The sequence below is a fragment of the Argentina silus genome (assembly GCF_951799395.1).
Source record: "Argentina silus genome assembly, chromosome: 8".
NCBI lineage: Eukaryota > Metazoa > Chordata > Actinopteri > Argentiniformes > Argentinidae > Argentina > Argentina silus.
This window is the reverse complement of record NC_139662.1, coordinates 4,673,796-4,698,004: the sequence shown is the minus strand read 5'-3', so window position 1 is coordinate 4,698,004 and position 24,209 is coordinate 4,673,796. Positions and strand designations below refer to the sequence as shown.

The 24,209-nt window shown below is 42.6% G+C and overlaps 1 protein-coding gene across 2 annotated transcripts; it reads right to left on the bottom strand.

Annotated features, from left to right (window-relative positions):
- Window positions 1–8,129: 8,129 nt before the first annotated feature.
- plekhn1 (pleckstrin homology domain containing, family N member 1) lies at window positions 8,130–23,512 on the bottom strand. Of its 2 annotated transcripts, none has more exons than XM_083674645.1 (16): window positions 23,347–23,512; window positions 21,267–21,357; window positions 20,870–21,031; window positions 19,698–19,778; window positions 18,723–18,813; window positions 16,391–16,524; window positions 15,285–15,431; window positions 14,303–14,383; window positions 13,993–14,068; window positions 13,547–13,692; window positions 12,930–13,082; window positions 11,628–11,873; window positions 10,885–11,049; window positions 10,300–10,539; window positions 10,124–10,184; window positions 8,130–9,126 (listed from the first exon to the last, which is right to left on the bottom strand). In XM_083674645.1, exons 1-16 carry the CDS (start codon window positions 23,418–23,420, stop codon window positions 8,942–8,944), a joined length of 2,133 nt encoding a protein of 710 aa, XP_083530771.1. In that variant the 5' UTR covers window positions 23,421–23,512; the 3' UTR covers window positions 8,130–8,941. The 2 variants fall into 2 exon arrangements, with proteins under 2 accessions (XP_083530771.1, XP_083530772.1); XM_083674646.1 differs by having other exon boundaries at window positions 10,300–10,536.
- Between the last annotated feature and the right edge of the window lie 697 nt (window positions 23,513–24,209).

Sequence of the window (24,209 nt, the reverse complement as noted above, 5' to 3'; positions counted from 1 at the left end):
ATGACTGCTGATCATATGATGCATGTTTCAAGGAAATGCCATCAGATCTACTCTAGGGGTCAGAAATGGCACAACTAAATGCATCTCTCTCCTGCCTCTTAAACTGAATGCAGACCTAAAACATCCATTATATGTCAATTATTCAGATGAAAATTAGCCATTGATGATGACATTCTTGTTTGTTCCTTTGTGAATGTATGATAAGATTGTTGATAACCTTCTTTCACACCCCATTGGAGGGTTTGAATGCATGCACAAATCAAAATACAACTGCTCTTCATAGTCAGGGAATAATCTGTTAACAATTGCTCTTAACAAAATATTCTCTTACTAATGTTTTAGGGACAATTTACTTGAAACCGTGTTCTATGTCTGCTGTTACATACAAAAAATCCAAATGTTGATTTTGTAGGTTGTGGTGAGACTGTTCGAGTGACCAGTCCTTCACAATGGATGACTTTGAATACAGTGTGCACATCTCTGAACGTGACTGGAACTGCTTCTTCCAGGAGTGTGAGGAGTGTGACCTCCTCCCTCCTGCACTGGCTGGAGTTGATGACTCGGGCATGTACGACATTGATGATGTAGGATCTGCTTTTTTAGATCGGGGTCCGCAAGCTGACCTCCAATCAGGCTTCCTGGAAGCTGACCACCCCATTGATGGCCCCCCGGACTGTGACGGGTCTCCTGTGGAAAATTACCTCAGTAAATATGGAATTTGTGGCTCAGAGAATATCCTCTCAGGCAGCGAGGATGATGTGCACCTGGAGTCCGTCAATAGGTTCTTTGAGAGGCTTAAAAGTCTCACAGAGGCTGAGCAGCTTATTGAGCCCAGACAAGCAGCAGTGGGAAAAAACAGAGAGGCAGTGCAAGGGGAGGTGTGTAGTGATGGGCAACAAGCCAACAACAGTACTATGTCAGTAAACATCCCCAAGTTAAACACCCTGCCTGCTAGCAGTGAAACTACCGAGCAAGACAATGCCAATACCAACACCAATGCAAAGGATGGGCCTGGATCAAAAATGGCCACTGAACTCTCAGCCAATGATCATGATGGTGAAACAGACAACTCAACCAATCCGAAGATAGAGTTAGTCATCAGAGAGGAAGATTGGTCAGTGTTGCCAGAAGATGAAACAAGGAAGCAGGAAAAGGGGGATCAGTCCAATGACTTACCTTCCATGACAGAGTTGAAAGCCTGCTCAGTAAAGGCCGCTGCCTCTAAGAAAGTGCAGAGCTCAGAGTTAGCCGTGTGTACAGGTGTGGGTGACGGGAAACATGGAGATATCTTGGTAAATCAGCCAGTTCTTCAGAAACGTTCTGATTCATGGCATAACTCTGATCTGAAATCACCTATACACCTGGAGATTATGTCATACAATAACTTAGAAGAAGGCAAGTACATTTCCATTACATCACCAGAGCAGCAGAGTGCTATTAAGAGAGTCAGCCAGGAGCTGTCTCCATCATCCACAATCAAAAGAAAGAGAAAGAGAAGAAAACGAGTATTGAGTATTGAGCCTCTTGAGTCTGGCAATGGGTACAAGAGGCTGTTTTCACCCAATCAGAGTGACTCTGAGGAGGAGAGATACACACAGGGAACAGAAATGAATCCACATACACGCCTATCTGGAGATCACAGTGCAGCAAACATGATAGAGGCAGGCTATGAGTATATCAAATCCTCAGCTCAGCCGATTGCAGTTGAAAATGAGGTAGTCAATATCAGTGTTCCATTTCCTGCAGTAAGAGATTGTCAAAGTCAAGAGTTAACAGACACATTTGAGTTGACTGAGATGCCAGTATTAGCACATCATCTTGTTACAGAGTGTATCTTGCCTGCAAACAGTAAAGGACCTGACAGATCAAATCAGATATCTCCACCAGGTCAAGTTGGTTTGTTAACACTAAATTATGGTGGTAACGTGACAACAAATTTAGAGCCAAGCAGCATATTGTCATTACAGGCATCAACTGAATTTAAAGAATCTCTAGGGTTGCCAGTCTCAATTACCACCTGTGCTTCTAGTGAGTCCGTCCTAGTCACAGAGATAGGGAAGTCTGGCAGAGACAACTTCCCAAAATCTCAGAGACAGGTTGAGTTTCTGCAAAAGCAAGAAATACATAGTGAGAACGAAAACATGCAGACCTCATCTGAGGTTGTCAGTACAACAGAATCAACAGAACATAATACTTCACATGACTCTAACACCTTACTCATCCCAGAGACTATCAATGGTGTCATTATTACAGACACACAGGAGGTACACGCTCATGAAAAGATACACCAGGAATTCAACAATGGACTCAGCTCAACTATTAATGAGATTCCATCAGAGGTGGTCAAAACTGAAGCAATAATAAACCCTACCAAGACATCATTGCCTGACAAAAACAATGATTTCAATGAGCCCAGTTGTTCTGAATCAGACAAGGTAATCAGTGCAACAAAATGTGGAGATCATACAGTTGAGCCATTATCTGAAGCTGAGCCAAGTGTTCTCTCTGAAAATAGTATATCCATTGAGAGGCCAGTATCTTCAGAACCTGTTGTTGCTAATGTTATTCCAGAGAGTGGTATAAACTCTCATGTGTCTAATGAAATAATTGTTACTCATATGAATTACCATGTAGCTGAAAGAGACCCTGATTTATCTTCTCCAGAGGATGTGCCAATAACTGAATCAAATATTCCATTGAATGGCATTGAATTGGCATTGAATTCCCCTGCTTTTGTACAGTCGAACAAAGCATCTATGACAGCACAACCAGTTACATATAACACTGACTTGGACATGTCAGCAAAGTCATCTAGTGCTTCTGATATTCAGAACAGCTTCAGTCAAGAGGAAAAACTTTCCCCAATAAAAATAACAGGTGAGAGGGAGAGAGAAATTACTGAACATGAAATTCAGGATATCTCTGAAGATATACCAGAACTCAGAGCTGATCCAGAGGTCGAAACTGATGATTCTTCAACCAGAACCAAGACAGCAGAGAGTGACAGGGTTAAAATAACATCTGAGGTCAAGCAGTCTGTGTATGCCATCTCTACATTCTGGAATAGGATGGAAAAGCTAACGATAAATGACATTTTGCGTCTGCGGATGGTCAGCAATGCCCAGCAGTCCAGTGTTCTCCCCCAGCCACCAGATAGTGAGACAGCAGACACCTCAGATGCTACAGACTCAGGCTACTTCACTCACCTGGATGACTCGAAGCCTGACCGCTCCAGTGGCAACATGTCCACCATTTCTGATTTTGACATGGAATTTTTACAAATTCAAGGTGCTGATACCAATCCAAGCTCTGATCATATCATTGGTGATGAGTCCCTGAACTCTAGAGGTGTCTTGTGGGAAAGTGAACCAGATCCAGTTAGCTTAGGCACTGTTATATACCCTGAGAATGTAGCAATGTCATGTCCTGTGAGTGACTACCCCCAACCACTCATTCCAGGTAGCGTCCAGAGGTACTGGAGAAAGATCATAAGTGTACAGAACCTACAATCATTGGAGTCTGAACCCCTTAACCAAGTGCTGAAAAGTCAGGCCTTACCAACTGTTATATCTGAGGAGGAAGAACCAGATATGGAGTTGTTTAGTGATATACATGTGTTGAGGCGAGACAGTGGCCTGGATTCCCTCCCACCAGCTTCATTTTCTGAGGATGTGTCTACAGAAAGCTATGGGATCTCTCTCTCTGGTTTCTTTGACTACCTCTTTGGAAAAAGATCTGAGCCAAATCTATCATCTGACACAAACAACAAGGCCACCTACTATTTCAATGGTAATTCAGTCCCTGAGATGTATGATCATTTCTACTCAGAGTTTGATGCTGGAAACGTCTTCTACTCTCTCCCTGAGGCATCAGGCCACAGCAAAGATACATTGGTGCCAATCTTCTCCTGCTCCCGTTCAGCTAACAAATGTCTCCAGTTCCCAGAGGCTTACGATCATTTCTTCCCTTCATCCTCTTCTGATGACTCGGATGAGGAATATAATGAAGACTGTGGCCCGATACGGGTGGTCACACGGTTTAACCATATGCCAACTGAGACCAAAGGTGCCCCAGCAGCACTAGACATGTATGAGAACTTCTTCCCTGATGGGGATCTTAGTGGCAATTTTTTCTGGAAAAACACTTTTTCCCTGAGGAGAGTCCACCTCACTGGCTCTACGAGCCATAGTCAATGGTCTGACTCCTGGTCTCTCATACCTGCGGACCAGAGCAGGAAGTCATTTCCAACGACAATCCAACCCATCAACATTCTGGATAATCAAGAAGCACCATTTCCTGATCCTCTCCAATATAACTTGGAAGAGAGGATCTTCAGGCAGCTAGCAGCGCAGCCGATGAGATATGAGGACCTTCAGACAGCTATTGCTGATCCTAGTAAGGCAATTAAATTTTCTCTATTTTTTCTCACACATTATCATGCAAAAAAAAAAGAAAAAAAAGTCTATGGGTTTTTCTGAACATATAAGCAGAGGATATGATAAAAATGGTTAGTGGATGACAATCAAATGGTACATGAAAATCAGTTGTCCATTTACAGCTAATTTAAGTAATCTTGTAATTAGACTTATACAGGTATGTGTTTTTTAAACATATTGTATATTACTATTGGATGCGTTTGTCTGTCACTATCCTGACTTTAGTGGACACCCTCAGACCAGATGTCAATGGACACTGACTGGATGCACGTAGTAGGGCCAGAGGAATGGTTGTACGTGATAACCCGTCTTCTCTCAATGAGGGTGTCCTCTCAAAGTCGCCCTCTGCCAAGAGTTATTCACATGTTTGCCTTCAAGGGGGAAGTTAAAATAGGAACACTACAGTGGCCAAATGGGCACCCAAATGTCCGCCATCTTACATCCACCAAGCAGCTTTAATCAAGAATAGTGTTTTTTTCCGTAATGTGATATCCGTAGCAGTGTGGTAACATGGTAGAGCAACAATGGTTTGCATATATTGGCCTAATTTAGACCTTAAAAAACACCTGTGTGCCACAGAGTTCTCCTGGTGCCACTGTGGAATGTTTAGCTGGAATCTGATCAGAGCAAAGTGTGAAAGTTTCCCAACTTAATGAGAGCTTGTCTGCAGCTGTTATGGAGGTGAGGTTAGACTGATCTCTCCCTGGACATCTTCCATCTGAACATGCAGTATCACAATAAGCCCACTTCCTTTGGCCTCCATGTGGACAATTATATTCTAGAGAGAACTTTTGGCAACCATGTTCATACATACTTGTCTCTGAGCCAAAGAGGACACAAAGTACTTGCAGACCAGCAGTATACACCTGTATAACCTACTATGAAGTCCTTGCTATATGTATTTTTTCATAGGATGCAGGACCTTAATGAATACATTTCAAGTATTCAGGTGTGTATTATACTGCCTTTTCTCTTGCAAAGATTCCTTATTAACACACAGTTTGCCTCTCTATAGATGCCTCCCTTGTGCCCCTCAAACAGACAGATATGTGTTTAGTGTGCATCGCATTCGCCTCCTGGGTGCTGAAGTCTGCCAACCCACAGGCTGGAGATGCTTGGAAGGCTGGTATGTACATGATTATATTGTATAGACCTGTTATTTACAGCAAATGTTACTGATCGTTGTTTAAGATAATTATATCAAAATTATTAGCAATTATGTTGATGTTTTTACAAACATAAGTTTAGACACTGTAAATTTAGTTCCGAAAGCAGAAGTAAATAACTATTTTTGGTAGTTAACAATGATGCAGTCATGGCATTGTTTCATGTCATTCATTTTCTAACGCGATGTTATACAGTTCTGCTGGCGAACATAAGTGCGCTATCTGCCATTCGATACCTGCGGAGATACGTCAGAGAGGAGGCAGCTGGAGAGAAGCCGTTACGTCAAACACCCCCCATTTGATACAGGATCAGTCAGCCTGCTAACCCTCCTTTTCCATGGAAAACTGAAAAGGATTACGGATTGCTTTGTAATGCCAAAATGTTGTGCGGTGTTTGAAAATCTATTTGTACTGTGATCGCTCTTAAGAATCAATGTCTTGGAGTTTTTTTTAACTTTTTTCCCATTGCACTGAAATGGTCAGGAAAGTGTGAATGATACAAATGTTGCTATACTGTATGTTTGGCATTTAATGAGTGTTTTTTTCAGGGTTAGTTAATATCATTTGGTTACCAAAAATACGTATTTTTGTAAATGTATGTAACCAAAAGGGGTTTAAATGACCAAGTCATTGGCCAATAAATGTATAATATTTATAATTGTATAAAAACAAGGCAGTGACTGTATATTTGTATTTTTGTAGAGTGGGTACAATACCAGGATATAGTGAAGAGCTCTAAGATGCCAGTGGAAAGTGCTATGAGACACCGACAAATATATTAAAGTCAAGGTACAGTGCAGAGATGTTTGAGGGAAATTAAGTAAGTTGAGCTATGTATAATTGTTCAATCAGCTTTCATGTATTTGGTGTAGCTGATTATTTTTCTATATACAATATACCCCATATTAAACGAATGTATTTAAGTGTCGGTATTTTTTCTTGCTTTTAGGGTGATTTTGATTACCTGTAGTAGATGACTATGTGCTGTTGTAGCCTATGGTTTGCTCTGTGAGCTGTGGATGTCTTTTATTTAAATTATATGTCATTTCGGATTTGACGGCTCTGTTTTATATTTGACCATGCTCCACTGAGGCACTAGAGGGCAGTATAGGATCATGTTACTCTCCATAATACTCCACAATACTATTCACAATACTTCACAATATACTTTCTAGCCTAGGAACTGTAAATATAACGTAAGCATGAATACTTCATAACTGCAGTCCCAACAACAACAACACAATCAACTCCCTGTTTCTATAAGAGTAAATAGGTCATTTGTGACAGCCAAACTTATACATTGGACTAGTACTTGCAGTGTAGCCTCTGTAGTTCTGTTACCATCTTCTGCGGATGGTAGTCTCTGACACATTCACGCCTACCTCCGGGAGAGTGTTCCTGATCTGTGGGACAGTTGTTTTGGGGGTTTCTAAATCATGGTGAGCATTCTTCAGTCATCCACTGTATCGTGGCCTACCAGGTCATTTGCATTTTCTGAGCTCACCAGTACATTCTTTCCTTTTAATGACGTTCCAAATTGTTGATTTTGGTAGGTTTAAGGTTTAGGCTATGTTTCTGATAGATTTTTTCTGATATTTCAGCCTCATAATGGCTTCCCTGACTTTCATTGATGTCTCTTTGGTCCTCATGTTCACAGACACCAATAGCAGACATCAAATGCAAACGCAAAGCCTAGAATCAATACTAAACATTGAGAGCTCTCTTATGACTAACGAACCAGAAACGTCTGTCAAGCAGAGTGTCCCATCACTTTTGAGTACCATGAAATAGGGGGAATATGCATAAAAAAGGTTTTGTAATTTCTGAATGGTAAAACCAATATGTACACAAATATCATCAAATAAAAGCCAAGAATCTCTACTTTAACCTAATAGTAATTGTTTGATTTTTCCAAACTTTTGGAGTATAGAGCCAAAAGAAGAAAAACATATTCACTGTCCAATTACTTATGCAGGGCACTGTATATGTAAGTTATATTCTTGAAGAATCAATGGCTATACAGTATCATCAGTCCAGAGATGGATGTATCATGGATTGCCCCTTTAATTGCAGATGCGTTAGAGTAAGACATGCATTGAAGTTGAAAATCCTAATCTTAAACTAAAAGTAAGAATGTCTTTCACCACCAGAGGACAAGGTTGGACCTTGACAAATACTGTTGATCTGGTGTGAATCTGACACCACCTTGTCTATGTGCTCCACTTTACCCAACTTGAGAAGTGAAGAAATATCATTATTTTCATATTTGACTGAATATGATAACTGATATAGTCATATGTACACTGTTACTGATACTATTACTGTAAGCATTACCTATCCTTATTTCATAAAATGTACAAAACAGTTTACGATAATACCAAGATCTTATTTTCTTTCCTACTTAATAGTCATTCCTACTTAATATCAGACATTACTTAAAATAGTTATTTCGTAAAATTGAGCATTTTGTAAGAACTGAATGTTAGAGAAGTGTTTTGATAAGGATAAGAAATTAAATAGATTTCGATATTGTAAATCACATTTTATTTGCAAAAAAATAAATAAACACCACCAACAAAATGAAAGAAACAAGGCACACAATGAAGATCAATATTTAGTAGTAGTAGTAGTAGTAGTAGTAGTAGCAGCAGCATATTGCAGAGAATCCATACAAGCTACCATTGTATGTCTTTTAATTTCCGACATTTAATAAATATGACATTTACATAATTAACTATTATTAGGCTTGAAGGAATATTTTTTACAGCTTAGAACCAAAGAAAAACTGTCTATGTAATAGAATACATTACAATATAAATGTAACACAATACAAAAGCATACATGCATGTACTGTAAACAGGACGATCAATAAGCAAATGTTTATACATTTTCTTAGAAAAAAATCAAAATGTAAAATATGATGCCCAATGCAGTGCAATGATACAGTACATATAGTTATTACATTAGTTCAAAAAATAACATTTTCAAGCGCTTGTGGATAATACAAACAATGGTATATTTTGCACTTGTGTCTTTAATGCTACATTTAACAGGTCAGTTTCCTACCTTTTCATATTGTAGTTTGGGAAAGTGGTTTTGCTTTAATCATGTTTTTGTCTGCAATAAAGTAGTGCAGCATTAATACAAAGACATTCCTCTAATGTCATGGCCACTTTGAGCATTCTTCTGCTTGACTGTTCAAGATCTGACAAATACATAAAGGTTTGTGGATGATATGTTGCAGGAGTGAGACAGTCTTTGACAGTGGGTTCTAGTACAGCTCTGATAGAGATCTGTTGTTTGCACATGTCCAGACGAGCGTCGGCCCATTGTTTTGTTTTATGACCATCTCTGCTGGGTTGCCATGGCATCAAGGCCTCTGGCCCCAAAGTCTAATCCCGTCCGGTGTGGCGAAATTCCAGACATGGGTTGAATCATCCTGGTATTACAGTCATACTCCCAAATGTTGTCGTAGTCCATTTCCTGGTCATCTGGTTCTCTGGGTTCAAGGTAAGAGTTGTGATCTGTGTGGGCGAGAGAAGATTCCCAGACTTTAAGTTTTAAACAGCAAAGCACAGACCTCGCCTAGATTGAGCAACTGTTTTGGACTAGGTCCAAAGTCTCCTATGGTGTGAACTGCTTTATCCTAACATATGATCTTACTGTAAAACCGGTACTGTGGCATGCCTGACAGCACCCGCTCTTGTTTGCAGTCCTCGCTTGGGAATTGTGCAAAGACATACAGCTACAAATGATGTAGATGTTTGGGTGGGTTATATTGTACGTAGGTTAAATCTGGGGTTCTCTTAGGAAAGAAATAACCTAGTTAAATCCTGTCATGTTTTTATATGAGATAGAGGAATCCCTAGATATGAAAGGGAGAGGGTAGCTCTGGTCCAGTTGTGTGCTGTCAATCACAGGCAGTAGTAACCCTGTCTCTAACAGTGTTCTCTTACACTGGGCCTCCCCCCTGAGACACCTGCACACATGGCATTTAGAGCTGCCCTAAGCTCCATTTCATTGGCACATCTGTGCATTTCCTGCTCTTTCCACAGTGATAGCCCCCTGACTCAATTTTGACACACCCAGTCCGATGTTCTATCCTGTGTCTACAAATGTGCTGTATTACTCTTGCGGGGGGCTAAAGCTTCTAACCCCCAGTGAGCTGAGAATTGTGTCCTTGATGTCAGCTATGTAAATAGCTTTTTACTAAGGCTAACTTTTACCCATCACATTGAGCCTTAGCCTTGGCTTGATATGGCAAGCATTATTTTTCTATCAGACAGAAATGCTAATTTGATTTAGCTATGGTAAGAGAGTGAATCGTAAAAGTTACCAACTTTCTCTGTTTCGACTCAAAGGTTCTTTGCTTACTTACTTTCAGTTGTAAAGCAAAGCACTTGTCATTGAACTTGTCATTGAACAGGAGGTATGCATACTTTGGCCTAAACTGTAAAAGAAAACAAACTTAAGAATGTTCTCTTGTGATCAGGTTTACGTTTGCATGCCTGACATTCTCACCTGGTGAGTAACCATACAGCATCTGAGGAGGGTTCATGGCAGTGCTCGACGGGAAGAGCCTCTGTCAAAACATGAGAGAAGAGAACAGAAAGTTATTTCACATGAAAGAGCTGCTTCACATGGTCAAATATAACAAACATTTCTAGGGCATTCTAGGGCATTCAGTGTATTCTTACCTGCTCTTGCACTGCATTGGGTGCAGGCAGCAGCTTCAGTCTGGAGACAGCCTCACCTCGCTGGTCTGCTGGGCCCTGAAGGCCCCCCAGCCCTAGAACCAGATCTTGTCCCTGTCCCTGTGTCAGGACCAGACTCCTCCTGCAGCGCCTGCCCAGGGGAGGGGTGCACAGCTGGAAGGTGGAGGGCAGGAGCTGGGGTGCCTGCTGACGCTGCTGGGGTGGGCCTCGCCAGCACTGCTGCTGTGGAGTAGAATAAGAGAACATTAGAAACTTGTCATGTCAAATTGGTTAAGTAGGCATTGAAGGCATTTAGAAGATTTCCCCCAGAAGCATTTTACGTACAGCACAGGACATGTCTACAGACATTGCTAATGAGACGAAATCAAATGACTTAATTATGCATAGCAGTTGATTAATTAGTCATCAAGGTTGGCCTCTCTCACTGATTACGTCAGCAGCTGGTCGACAGTTTCATTGGGGGAGGGTGTGTGTATGTGTGTCTGAGTGGTATAGTACTGGTTCTTAGCAGCCGGTCGGGCTGTGGTGTAAATTGAGCCTATGGATCCAGTATCGTGACCCACTTACCGCTGATCTGGCCGGGCTCTCCTCATGGGCGTAGATGTCGGGGGTGCAGGGCTCGTCGTACAGGGGTGACAGGGGCTGGCGGGGGGCGCACATGTCCGAGTGGCGCTGGGGGGCGGCCAGCATTGTGTACTTCAGGGATGTCTGCGGGGTGCTCCAGCTGTTGGACTGATCACAGAGGATTCAGATTAATCCAGGGGTTATTCCTCTCACTCAGTAGTCGGGTGCATGTGAATGGTCATTCTCTCTCCGTCTCTCACGCTCTGAGGCTAGCAGAAGCTAATCACTTAAGCCGCACTTAGCCCGAGGATTTGGAGTAGGGTTACAGAGCAGAGGGATTGGACTAATCTCAGACATGATCTATGGCAGTGGTATCGTGACAACTGTCTGTGTTGTGTGAAGTCTGAAAGTGTAGGTTGCTACTCTGATGTCTCCTCAGTGGGAGGAAAGGCTGCCCAAGTGCTGTCGTTATTTTTTTTTAACCCCTAGTTAAGGTTAAAGAAAGTTGTTTGATGTTCAGTACTAATGGTCATATCTCCCTGAAGATACATGTATACTAGCCTCAATTAAGCTTGGGAGCTACTGTACCATATCTGTTTACACTGCATGCAACATGTCTTACTCTCTCTCAGCCTTATGTTTTGTGGTAATCTATTTCAGTGCAGCACACATGATGCTGCAAAGCAAAGAATAGTCTCCAGGGGAATATTCAATTATCAAGTTAGCCTCCTGCCAGTCTGAAGTACCTTTACTAGGGGGGCCTTCTCCAGGTGCTGAGGGAGGCTGGCGCGGTGCAGGCCAGAGTAGGGTGTGTTGTAGACCGGGGACATCACAGGCCCCTCAGGAGGGGGGAGGTAGGAGCAGCGCTGGGGGGACGAGTAGCGCAGAGACAAAGGTCGGAGGTCACGCTCGAGCCTGGCGTGTGACGATATACTGTTGCTCCTGCTACCCAGGCGAGCCGTCTCAACGGAGGAGGGCCGGCTGGAGCTGTACTGTAGGGACAACCAACACAGAGGGGAAAGGTCAACCAGGATGTGTGACATCACATCTGGCCTGGGTGGTACAAATTAGCATAGAGGAGCTATTTAAATAAACCTGGAATTTGGCAGACCTGATATGATGATAATGTCCCTATCCGCTTAAAATGTGCTCAAGCAATGGATGGCAAAAAAATATGTTTAAAAGTATCATGTAGCAGTGGCTGTCGTGAACTGTATCAGGAGCACTGTCTAAGAATTTGAAAGGGGTTACATTTCCCCAGCCCCGTCCTTCAGCTGCATACCAAAACATGGGGCAGGGGCTGATGCTTTGCTTTAAACAATTGCATTTACTTTAAACATGTTAAGTTGGGGTTAGGGTTTAGTTTAATTAGCACCTAAAGTCGAGCTGATATAATCTATTGTTTTGAGGAAAGGTGAAGGTTTCCATCATCTTAATTAGGAATGGGAGAGGTGCCTTTCAGTCGCTACGAGGAGCCCACACACCCTACAGGAACAACATGTCTTCTGGGCACAGAGCCTTTTTCACTATAAACTAATTGGATGGGCAGCCAGCCTGTAGAGTCCTTCTCTTGAGGAGTCGTTTCAAGGTCTTGATAGCGTCCAATACTTCTGTAGAATCTTAAGATCTCTCAATCAGTCAGTTGATAAGTGGCCCTCATTTCTCATGGTCAAAGCTATCTTTGAGGTGAAATGTTGTTTTGGGAAAAATAACTGACATTGTTTTGATCTTTTATTTGAGAGGTTAAGGACTTTGCAGGATTGGCGTTGCAGCTTTTATGATTGTAACAGGAGCAGCATGGTCTAGACCTTGGTTAATAATTAACATTTGGAAAATAAAAGTGCTCCTACTGCTCAGCTCAACTCCACCATAACAAACACTCTCGAATGATACAGATTCTTGCTAATATCAAATAAACCACCAGCTACACAAATATTGTAGCGTAACCTGAGTAAATACATTAGCTCTGCATAGGGCAGTTAGCACACACTTGATAATGCGAACACTCTATTCTTAGTATACAGTACTGTGTAGATATGCACACTTACACATAGGGGCTCAGTGTAGCCTGGGGATAGAGGGTTGTCCTCGTGCCTGGGGAACTGGAGGTGGCGGGACCCTCGTCCGCTCAGTGATCGGCCAAGCCTCAGTGACTCACTCCGGCCCTGGCTGTTCCCACTCCACCTGTCAAACTCTGGGGCCTGTGGATGAATCCAACTCATAACTAATTGGAACCAAGGTCATGAACTACCACGTAGAACACTGAGGTGGACTCTAATGTAGTTTGTATTGTAGATTGTATAGAACACAATTCATTTGCAACTGGAACCATGGTAATGAATGCTGTTAAAAAATTAGGTGAAACGTTAGCTTCATCTTGTTTTGCAGATTCAAAGCAATGGATCATGAAGAACAAGTAAAGATGCCAAACCAAAACATCAGTAATAAAGTAAAAAGGGGTGAATTTGCAAGTGCACACAGTGCTCCTATTTTCTTTCTCACAGTGTTTTTCTATGTCTCTTCACTGTGTCCTCACACTTACTCCATTGTACCTGCAGGTCTACTAACCAGGTGTGCAGAGAGTACATGTGGTAGAGATGGATCGTCAACTACCCTGAAGGGCTTTATTGTTCTAGCGGTCCTGAGCGGCGAGGGCGTGTCTTACCTCTCTCGCCGTCGGGGTGTAGATGATGTCATAAACAGGGGGCGGAGGGCTGAGGACAGGGATGTCAGAGGCTTTGAAATGCTGAATCCAGTCACAGAACTCAGTCTGATCGAGACAGGACACCACTATGGGGTTGATTAGCTTCCCTGGAAAGACAGAGCAGTCATTTGGTTCAGCCACTCATTAGAATGTAGAGTAGAGAGAGTAGTACTTTCGCTGTACTTTATCAATCCCTGAGGGATGTACACAAGAATATAGTCTGTTCATTCATAGCAGGTACACATTATGAAGCTGGTTGATTCATACCAGGTATGAAGCTTAACCATAGAGTATACTGTTAGCAAGACTACTCATAAAGCCTGTACTTTATAAAACATATGTGCAGTATTTATAAAAGATGTTATAAGGTCCTTAAAGTTCAAAAGTGCCTTCTGTGGTCAATTTACCTTCAATCATAAAAGTGTTGGGCTTGATGTCCTGGCAGGGTGTGGTCACAGTGATCATGTTGAGTGGAAGTTTCCCCTGCAATCACACACACCGTCATGAACCATTGTTCTGAATAGAGCTAGACATAAAAACGTGACAGAGGAGGTCTGTGAGCATAATCAAGGGGTCATAGGGGTATGAGTCATTCATTTGAGGCAGAGGTGAGACTCTTAGTGAGAGCAGTGCATATACTGTACAACTACTGTAGCTCAGAATCTATATACTGTACATCTACATTACATACTGTACGGTTCCATTTTGAGCGTTTACCTTGTAGAAGAGGCCATCGCTCTCCTCTGATAGGATGATGAGAGTGGCCGGGTACATCACCAATAGTCTGTCACTCTGCTCCTGTGGAGACAGCAATAACAATGGCATCAGACATTATTATAAGGGTCATATCATATAGAAGCTAACTACCACACCTATAGTATGTCATCCTCATTCAGGTTAATGTTGTGTATGTTCATGCAAGATGCAGTTACGACGTTTGCTGCTACTAGTCCTGCTGCATATGTCTCTGTCAAATATACATCTAGAAAGCCCATGTATTGAACCAGTGCAAGCACAAGTAGGTCATTAAGTAGAGGATGTGTGTGTGTGTGTGTGTGTGTGTGTGTGTGTGTGTGTGTGTGTGTGTGTGTGTGTGTGTGTGTGTGTTTGTGTGTGTGTGTGTGTGTGTGTTTGTGTGTGTGTGTGTGTGTGTGTGTGTGTGTGTGTGTGTGTGTGTGTGTGTTTCTCTGCCCTACCAAGGGTGTGTCTGACAAACAGCTGACATTCCAGCTGTGAGGTGAGTCAAGTCACTGCGTGAGCCAAGCAACTGCCTCACACACACCCATTTTATGAGCCCTCAATCTCCCACACTTCAATCAGGCTACCGCCATTTCCCACAGAATATTAATTGCAGCAAGCCACAACATGAGCAGTGTTTTTTATAGGATTTTGTGTACAGGCCGAGTCAGCAATATTTATTGATGCTACTCATTTGTGAGTCTCATTTGTGTCTGAGACGATATGAGAATTTCGCAGGAAGTTGAGTGGTTACGTAAATAAGACTACATACAGGCACATACCCTCCCTTAAAGTATATACTGTAGTCCCAGCAGACAGTACTTATTCCTTACATTGAGGTGAGGTAATCTCTCTGTTGTGTAATAGTGGGAAGTATGTGAGTCAACTGTCTACTCTATACAGTTTCTAATGTGTCACACATGCATCATAGACTAGGGTGAGGGGTGCTTGGGTATGGTACCTGGCACGGTAGGTGCTGCAGTCGGACTTTGGTGACGTAGGTGATTGACCCCAGACTCTCCCGCTGAGACCCCTCCCACTCGTAGATGTGTTCTCTACTGATAGAGTTCCTCAGCTCCTCTCTGCCCTCGGTGTTTTCCTGTGGGTTCTGCAGGGAACAGGGTGCAGAATGTTTATGTTAGTGAGACATAGAAATAATTAATTGAACTCCACAGAAATATTCAACTTAACCCCAACACTCACATGGGGGGTAAACATTATACATATCTAACCCTAACCCTAACCCTAACCCTAACCCTAACCGAACTTTGCCCCTAATCCACAGTTTGAACTATTCTCTTCAGAATGTCTGGGTTTCTCATTCTCAGAACATTCTCTCGCACTGTGACATTTACTGTACCATCCAATACAAAGGCAACATTTTCTCTGTTCCATCTTTTCAATAAGGAAGTTCATTGTTGTGATACTTCTAAGCTCCTGTGTTTCATCCTGTTTTAAATGTACGTCAGCAGCCATTTCCACACCTGTGGGTGTAGCCATGATACTGTAGCCTCATGCAGGTGTGAGGATTGGGGTAATGTGGTTGTGGTGCGGTCACAGTTATGACCGGCCGCTCCCTGGGATCTACAGTATAGGCCTCAGGGGAGAGCCAGCCATGACCTACATGACTCACCACAGATCCACTAAACACACATCCTGTTGTTTGGCCTGCAGGTTAAGCTAGTCTTCTTCCTCTCTAATCCAGGTAGCCTGCTAAACAACCACACTTGAGGGCTTGTTTTATTTTAACTGTGGTTGATCTCAGTTGAACATTATATTGACTTGAACCTGGTAACCTCTCTGGACACTAACCTTCTGCTAAATGAATACATGCCAACCCGCTTAGTCTCACTAAATCAGACTCTGGGTTCCGAGATTACAACCTAATAGGTATTGGCACTTTAAATGTTCAGTCTTGTTTTATTCTGATCTATCCTGCTCTATTGATCTTGTCTGGTTGAGTATGAGAGCCAATCCCACTCTAAACACTCTCACTTTAATGGACTTGGTTTTGGACTTAGAAATGAAAGCTAATATCATCTCCATGAATATGGATGGAACCCTTACCTTAACCCTGGTGTAAGTGTCAGGTGCAATGGGGGTGCCCCCGTTGGCCTCAATGTTTTCTCTGAGCAGGCCGAACCACATGTCCATCTCCTCCTGGTTGGCACAGTACACGATGATGGGGTTCAGGCTGACACCTGAAGGGGGAAAACTCACAGGGTCAGAGGGGAGAGGATTTCACACAAGAACCAAAAATACTTGTGTATAGCTCTCTCTGACATATGCCATGTCATACCTCAACTGAATATTGTAAAGACAAACCATGTTTGGGTACATTTCAAACATGTACCCCAGACTTACATTATCTATTAAAGGATAATCTGCTCTGTAGGCCTCTCAACACTACAGCCCACCTAGAAGTCAAGCAGACACCCCCTCCCACCCTCCTTTCGACTGCCTTTCTACAAGGAAGAATGCATAGGACCTGGGGTGAATAGAGTCTGGAATCTCCCTTTATCAGGCCCACACATACCACAGATAAACAGCAGAGATAGCCTATTTCATTCCACCCACATTGTGTTGCCATTGCCAGGAATCATGGCCAGCTGACTGCTCCTTAATAAGCAGCCATGCTGGTCTCATTTGTAATGAGACCACCTTAATTTTAGACCTTGAATACGGCACTCCCTTGAGCAAAAGCATTTTCCCACAGTTCAACCAAAGACGTGAAAGTGAAACCCCACTAAAGGCATGTCAGGTTGTAAATGTCTCAGGAGCCAACTCTATTGTTGTGTTCACCTTATCAGTTGGCTGAAAAAAACTTTTTAAAAAAACTTTCAGGAAACTGTCCACACCCTTCTAAAGCTGTGCTTGGGAGCTTGTGCCGTGTCACACTAAGTCAATTCCTGCCAGGAGCTTACAGTAAAGCTGAGTCATCAGAGTAGCAATATATGGATTTTTCAGAGATACCGTTGCACACAATCTCTCACTTGACTCAAGAGTTTTGTCATGCTAACTCTACACATGTGTTTCCTGTCAGAGACACCTCCCTCTAGGTAAACAGAGGCTCTCTTGAGAACAGGGAAAACATTTGAAACACTATACTTCATAAAAATCTGTTGGTTCTGGGAAACATAAATGAAGGTGAAGTATATTTTGGCCATGCTTAACAAAGGCAACATTTTGATAGTGGAGATCTATCCAGTTTCAATAACATGATGGGAATGATAGAGAAATACAAATAAAGACACTTCACATTCTCCTTGCCTTGTACCTGCCTGACCATGACATTCATTAATGAATACTAGTGTGATCTTAATGGCAGAGCTACTATGAACACCTACTCAAGCTAGTAGCCAGTTGTATTATCATTGGAAAGAAAATAGTCATGTCGATACCTAAAGGGCCATTCAGAAATCAAAGCCTAAGGGGCATTACTACTGGGCATTACGCTGGGCATTACTACTGGGCATTACTACTGGGCATTACTACTGGGCATTACTACTGGGCATTACTACTGGGCAATACTACTGGGCATTACGCTGGGCATTACTACTGGGCATTACTACTGGGTATTACGCTGGGCATTACTACTGGGCATTACTACTGGGCATTACGCTGGGCATTACTACTGGGCATTACTACTGGGTATTACGCTGGGCATTACTACTGGGCATTACTACTGGGCATTACGCTGGGCATTACTACTGGCCATTATTTCTGGGCATTACTACTGGGCATTACTACTGGCCATTATTTCTGGGCATTATTACTGGGTATTACCACTGGGCCTTATGCTGGGTAGACCCTGGAATGTGCCATAGAGTATGAGCCCTGACAGGGCTAAGAGTGGGTGCTGGCCTTTTCTGCTCGACAGCTGGGTGAGTTCAGGCGCACCTGTTGTATAACAAGGGAGGCCTTCAAGGCCGGCTTGCCCCTCTGACCGAGGACGGAGAGGGGGATACTCTAGTTAGTCTTGGGGTTGAGTGGAGGTGAGGGGGTCGTGGCCCTTTTAAATCACTGGAATGTCTCGACATAGGAAACGGCACAAGTTGGAAAGAAAAAAAGCGTGTGATTTTCCGTCTGGGATTTTGAAAGCAAATGTGTCCTCTGGTCTATCTGTACTGAGAGAGAGAGAGAGATCCACACAGTGGACCATCAAAAAGAGTCAAAGGATTCAGCAGAAGTGAAAGTAGTTTTTGTTGAATAAATGCAAAGTTTTGTTGAGAATGAAGGCCAATGCAGTTAGTGTGTGAATCATGAACTATGAACAAGATGATTGTCTTCCAGTTCTAACAAACCATTCAACGTAAAACCAATAAATAATTGCAACATCTCAGGCCTCAAAGCCAGTGTTGAATGCTTTTATTTATTTTTTAAGTGAAGCCCAACTCACCGTTGATCTGGAAGGCAAATTCCTTTGGTTGGCTATGGTTACAGTTCTGCTGCAAATTGCAGATGGTGAGCTCTTTGAGAGGCAGAGTTCCCTGCACACAAAACAAAAATAAACAGTCAATCATTCAATTCTATCATAGCAGTGTTAAGGCTGTAGTAAATTAGAAAGGATGCAGTTCTTGATTTATTTTATGTCAGATGTCCTGTTTCACTGTGTTTTCACCTGTGTTGTGGTTGATGAGATTTCAGTCTATGCCCAGAATGATGGATGCAAATATCACACAATTTTTTTGAGCTAAACTCATGTCTGTCAGGTACTATAGGATGTCATTACATTAGTCGTCATTCACTCAGTGACTAATGTACTGTACATTACTGCTCAGTCCACCCACCCTAACTAGTAGTCTAGTCTAGAGCTGTCACAGACAGTGTAAAACAGTGATTAATAACTGATCATCGTTTATGAGACAGGTTAACAGACATTTATTTACATTATATTACATTTATGGCATTTAGCAGACGTCTTTATCCAAAGCGACTTACAACAAATACATTTGTCTAAGTGAGTGAATCATCTATCCATCAGTCATCATAAGAAAAAGTCATCTCTGCTAGGACCAGGGGCTATTGGTAGTTACAATGCTAGAAGAAAGGAAGATTTTTAATTTAAAAAATATATGTATATATTTTCAGGAGAGAAACTTGCACAGGGGGGTAGTGGGGATGAAGAGGTCTTCATCAAACACATTATTTACCAACACATAACTGGTTGGCAGGGAATGCGTTTCTAGAGGCATATAGTATGTCTCTATGAGATTCGGAGACACAGGGATATGGGGTTGTAATACTACTGAGACATTTTAGTAAACATTTATTCTCCATTTTATTCATTTGTGATGAATGTCATTTGATAGACTTTCAGTGACACATGGTTGGGGATAGTGCAGAAAAATGATATTTGCTGAGACATCTTCACCTGATATGTCAGTCCAGTGGTGTTGTTGGAGACAAAATGAAGGTGTGTCTGGAAGAGGTCCATGTAGCAGTCATGTATATCCTTCAGAGAGAGAGAGAGAGAGAGAGAGAGAGAGAGAGAGAGAGAGAGAGAGAGAGAGAGAGAGAGGGTGGTTTAGGTTTAGGTGAGTTTATTGCATATATCATCAAACCAATTTATGTAGAAGCGAGAAGAATATAACCCCATAATCCTTATATAATCCATTATTTTATTACATTTCTCTCATAACACCAACTGTCATATGACAATCCATCTTTGTTTCTACCCAGTCCTATAACTTGTCTATGATGATGATGATGATGATGATGATAAGGAGTGGCATTATACAGTATATAACTTATCTCTGCTACGAAGCAACCTCATGATTAATAAACCTCCAAATCATGTTGGCAACATCCTGTGTTTCCAGTGGGCAGGTCTTGTCCATAATAATCCTATAATCCTATAAGAGTCATGTACTAAAGGAAGTTGCTTTGCTGGACTTGGATTGTGCAGAATTCTGGGATTCTGGGAGCCACTAAGTCATTTATGATCACCTCCTACTATTTGACAGCCAGCTGGCCCTTGACTTCTTCTCTGGTTCATGTATGAGTGCTTTTACAACAAAAACAGTGCAGTAATACGTCTTGCCTTCCTTTCATGTTGCCATTAAGTTTCAAAACAATGTGTTTTGAAACTTTCCCAGATTACTCATTCAATCACTTTTTTTTATGTTGTTTTTGACTGGGTGACTGGATGATCGCATCGCATCTTTGACAGATAGCTGTTCCCACGGTGAGAAGCTGGTGTGCCCTGTATTAGCTTTGAGATCAGAGATGCCCTCTCTGCCCTGAGGTTGTCTCCTGGAGATGTTGTGCAACCCCTCGCTGCCGTACGTGTTCAAACATAGGCTGTGGCTATGTTGAACACTGTTTCAATTAATAACAGTCACCACGTCACACACAACATCCTGTCCTTTGTTTGCTTAGCCTCTTATATGGGTGACTAACATACTGTTACAATGACACTGACTGTGTGTGGAGGTCTGTGTTTGTTGTTGTCGTTATGTGGGTTTTACGAGGTCACTTGAGGTCCAGCAGTGGGTGAAGTGTGCGTGTGTGTGTGTGTGTGTGTGTGTGTGTGTGTGCTCTCACCTGGCAGTGGAGAAAGCGGAAGCGGACTTTGGAGCTGTGGACCATTCTGCCATAGTTCTTTACATTGATGCTGCTCTTCTTCCATCCACTGACAGGGTCGTAGGGGAACGGAGGGTTCCACTTGATGTCATCTATCGTCTGCAGGTCTTTATGGGTCATTTCCTGCAACCAATCACATTTCAGTAAATTTCAGACCCCAACTCACAATCAGTGCAGCTGAAAGTGGTGCTAAACTAGTGTGGTTTGAAAATGTGCTATCATAAGCAGTACCACATACTGTACATATTTTTACACACACACAGTACATTTGTTTGTCTCATATGGTTGAGTTCATGACATATTTGTGAATGCCTCATGTATGTCATCATGGTTCAGGCATGTCTCCAAAGGTCCTCACCTTCCTGGGGGTGACAGTGCAGAGAATGTTGATGATGCTGTTGGACTTTTCCTGTCCTTCCTCGGGATTCTTCTTACGGAACAGACGACTGCTACTCCGGGGGAAAGAAAGGCATGCGTTACAACTCGCTCTCCTGTGTTCATCATGAAGCCATGTACTGTTTGCTGAACAGTTAGCTTCTCAATTGCAGATGTAAACATTGAGTGAGTCAAAGAGGAATATGTTCCTCTCTGAAGAGTTCCCTTGTCTGTTTGGCAAATGGGCTTATGTGTAAAGCTACTACGTGTGCTGCATTGTTTTGCATATCATATCCGGACCTATGGTTCTCACAGTGGTAAAGTTTCCTACCATATACCAACCATTACCATTGTACCATGGTTTGTGTCTCATGTCGTAAAAATTTACTCCCTTTGTCAGTTATGCTTTAATACCAGCCATTTAGATGAGTAGAACAATCAGGGCTTATGTTTCAGATAGGGGGGACATGAATAGGGAAATCAGGCTTCAATGTCCTCCTTTGTCACATATGACCCCCATCTGTTATCATTAGTGTCACATCTTTATAAGGAAGCCCTTCCGCTGCGTAGATAGTGACGGGAGTCAACTTTTACAATCTCAATCTGCTTTTTTATCACTTTATCTCCCTGTGTCCGATTTGAATGTCGTTAGCATAACAACAAAGACTCTGTTTGTGCCGGTGGGAGTCAAGTTCTAATCAGTGTGTCATGCATCAGTCATTCAATGCAAAGGTCCCTATACTCAAGGTACTGTTCTACCCACCTTGTTTCTCTGTGTTTTGAATAGAGCGATATGATGGAGGCTGGTGGAGGTATAAATCGGAGGATGGGCTCATTGTAATGCATAGAAAGGAATGGTATCAAACACATTCCTTATTCCATCCCATGCATTACAATGAGTCCATCCTCCGATTTCTATCCCCACCAGCCTCCCATTACACTGATGCAATCCTGAAATGCCAATTGAAAGAGGAATGCAGATAATAGACTATAAGATAATAGGTAGCTGCAAACCTAGCGTGCTCCATGTCACCAGTTAGGCATTCACATTCACTGCTTTGCTCTGTGGGGAATACCTGACCCTGGCCCATTTCACTAACACAAGTAAAGAGAGAGGAGGGTAAAGGCCTAGAGAAAGTGAGAACACTGAAGTTATTGTTCAGGTCAAACTATCAATCCACCTGTGTGTGTATGTGTGTATGTGTGTGTGTGTGTGTGTGTATGTGTGTATGTGTGTGTGTGTGTGTGTGTGTGTGTGTGTGTGTGTGTGTGTGTGTGTGTGTGCGCGCGTGCGCGTGTGTGTGTGAGTGGTTGGTTGTAGGGCGGTGAACATTACCCTCTGTTTTTCTTTGAAAAGAAACGTTCCTTGGCAGAGCCATGACTAACCATAGACAGAGCTGCTTGTGCACAAGCAAAGCATGGTAGCAAAGGGCACAAGGGCGAAGCAGTGGCAAACATGCAACAATCCTGCAGAAAGATACCATTATGGACCTTACAAAGTGGCTAAGCAAATGTAGCCAATTGTCTCAGAAGCAGCAAGTCTTGATTTCTACTAACAACAGAAGCTTAGAAGTGTCTTACAAATGTTTACAGAAAATGTTATCAATATTCAGCCATCATCAGAGTAATCTGAACTACACAACTACTGTATTTCCTTATAACCAGAATGTTCACTATGATGTCCCAGATGTGATTATTTGGTTTCAGAAACTGATAAAGGAGGGAAAACAGATTCACTGACAACCATCAGGCCAGCTTCACAGAGAGATGCAAATTAGAGGCAAATGGTAACTGTATCACACCGCTGGACAGACACACCACAGCTCAGGGACTCTCATGTGCCACTATATGATCCTGTCCCTGGCCCCGTAAACTTCACAACCTCTGTTGCACCTCACTATCTCACTATCTCACCTCACTACTCAAACCCTGTCAAATACACAGAATTCCCTCTAGCTGAAAACCTCCAATATAGTCGGGAGGGCATGATATTGTAGTTTCTGTCTAGAACAAACACCAAAATTACAGTGGAAAGTAGATTCATATGTATTAATGTTCTTTACCTGTTCCTGCGTATGAAGTTCTTGCTGGAGAACCTGAAGTTGTGCTGGGGGACACATGACATGCTGCTCCCCATGCTGTTCTACTGTGTTGGGGGGCTGTACGCTCCTCTACAGACGTTCTATATTCCTTTAGTGATGTAATCCAAGCAGACAGTGCGCTCCTTACTGAAGTCAGACAGATACTGACAGAGAAGTGGGCTGGGTGAGGGCTGTATAGTCCCTCAGACCTGTGTGTGTGCGCACAGGGGGCGGAGTTTTAAGTTGTGTCAGGGAGTGGGCGTAAGCTGGGTTCTGTGTGTGTGTGTGTGCGTGTGTGTGTGTGTGTGTGTGTGCGTGCGTGTGTGTGTGTGTGTGTGTGTGTGTGTGTATGGGGGGCAGGCTCAGAGGAGTTCACACTTTGTGTGGGATTCCTCTGTTAAATCAATCTCACAACAGAGACAGGGGGGTTAGTGAAGTGTGCCAATTCACACCTTCCAGGAGCCAAATGGAGCTCATTTGGATGTTTGAAGGCTATCATGAAAAGACAGATCACTCTGGGTGGAGGTTGTTGGTGTATGCCAATCAAAGGGGGACCTTCCATCCAGAGGCATGTCTGAACATGAAGATGCCTGTGGTCTAAAGGAGTTGATGTATTATATGCCCTACATACTTCAGCACAATAATGTCATTTTGAAACTGAAGCTACGGTAACAAGCAAACGTAACACCCAATAGTTCATTTGGAAACTGAATATCACCATCACGTGTGGCTATGACCTGCTAGACCTCAAGGTATGACAAAGTCATTTGGCTATGTGGGTTTCCATATGAACAAAAAGTTTGATACATGTTTTTACAAACCTGATTGCTGCCTTTTATATCTTT

Coding starts and splice junctions, on each gene's coding strand:
- plekhn1 (XM_083674645.1), bottom strand. CDS start 23,420: ATGGGGAGCAGCATGTCATGTGTCCCCCAGCACAACTTCAGGTTCTCC. Junction 16,525..18,722: donor ATTTGCCTTCCAGATCAACG/GTGAGTTGGGCT, acceptor TTCCCCCTTCAG/GTGTCAGCCTGAACCCCATC. Junction 13,693..13,992: donor CAACACTTTTATGATTGAAG/GTAAATTGACCA, acceptor CTGTCTTTCCAG/GGAAGCTAATCAACCCCATA.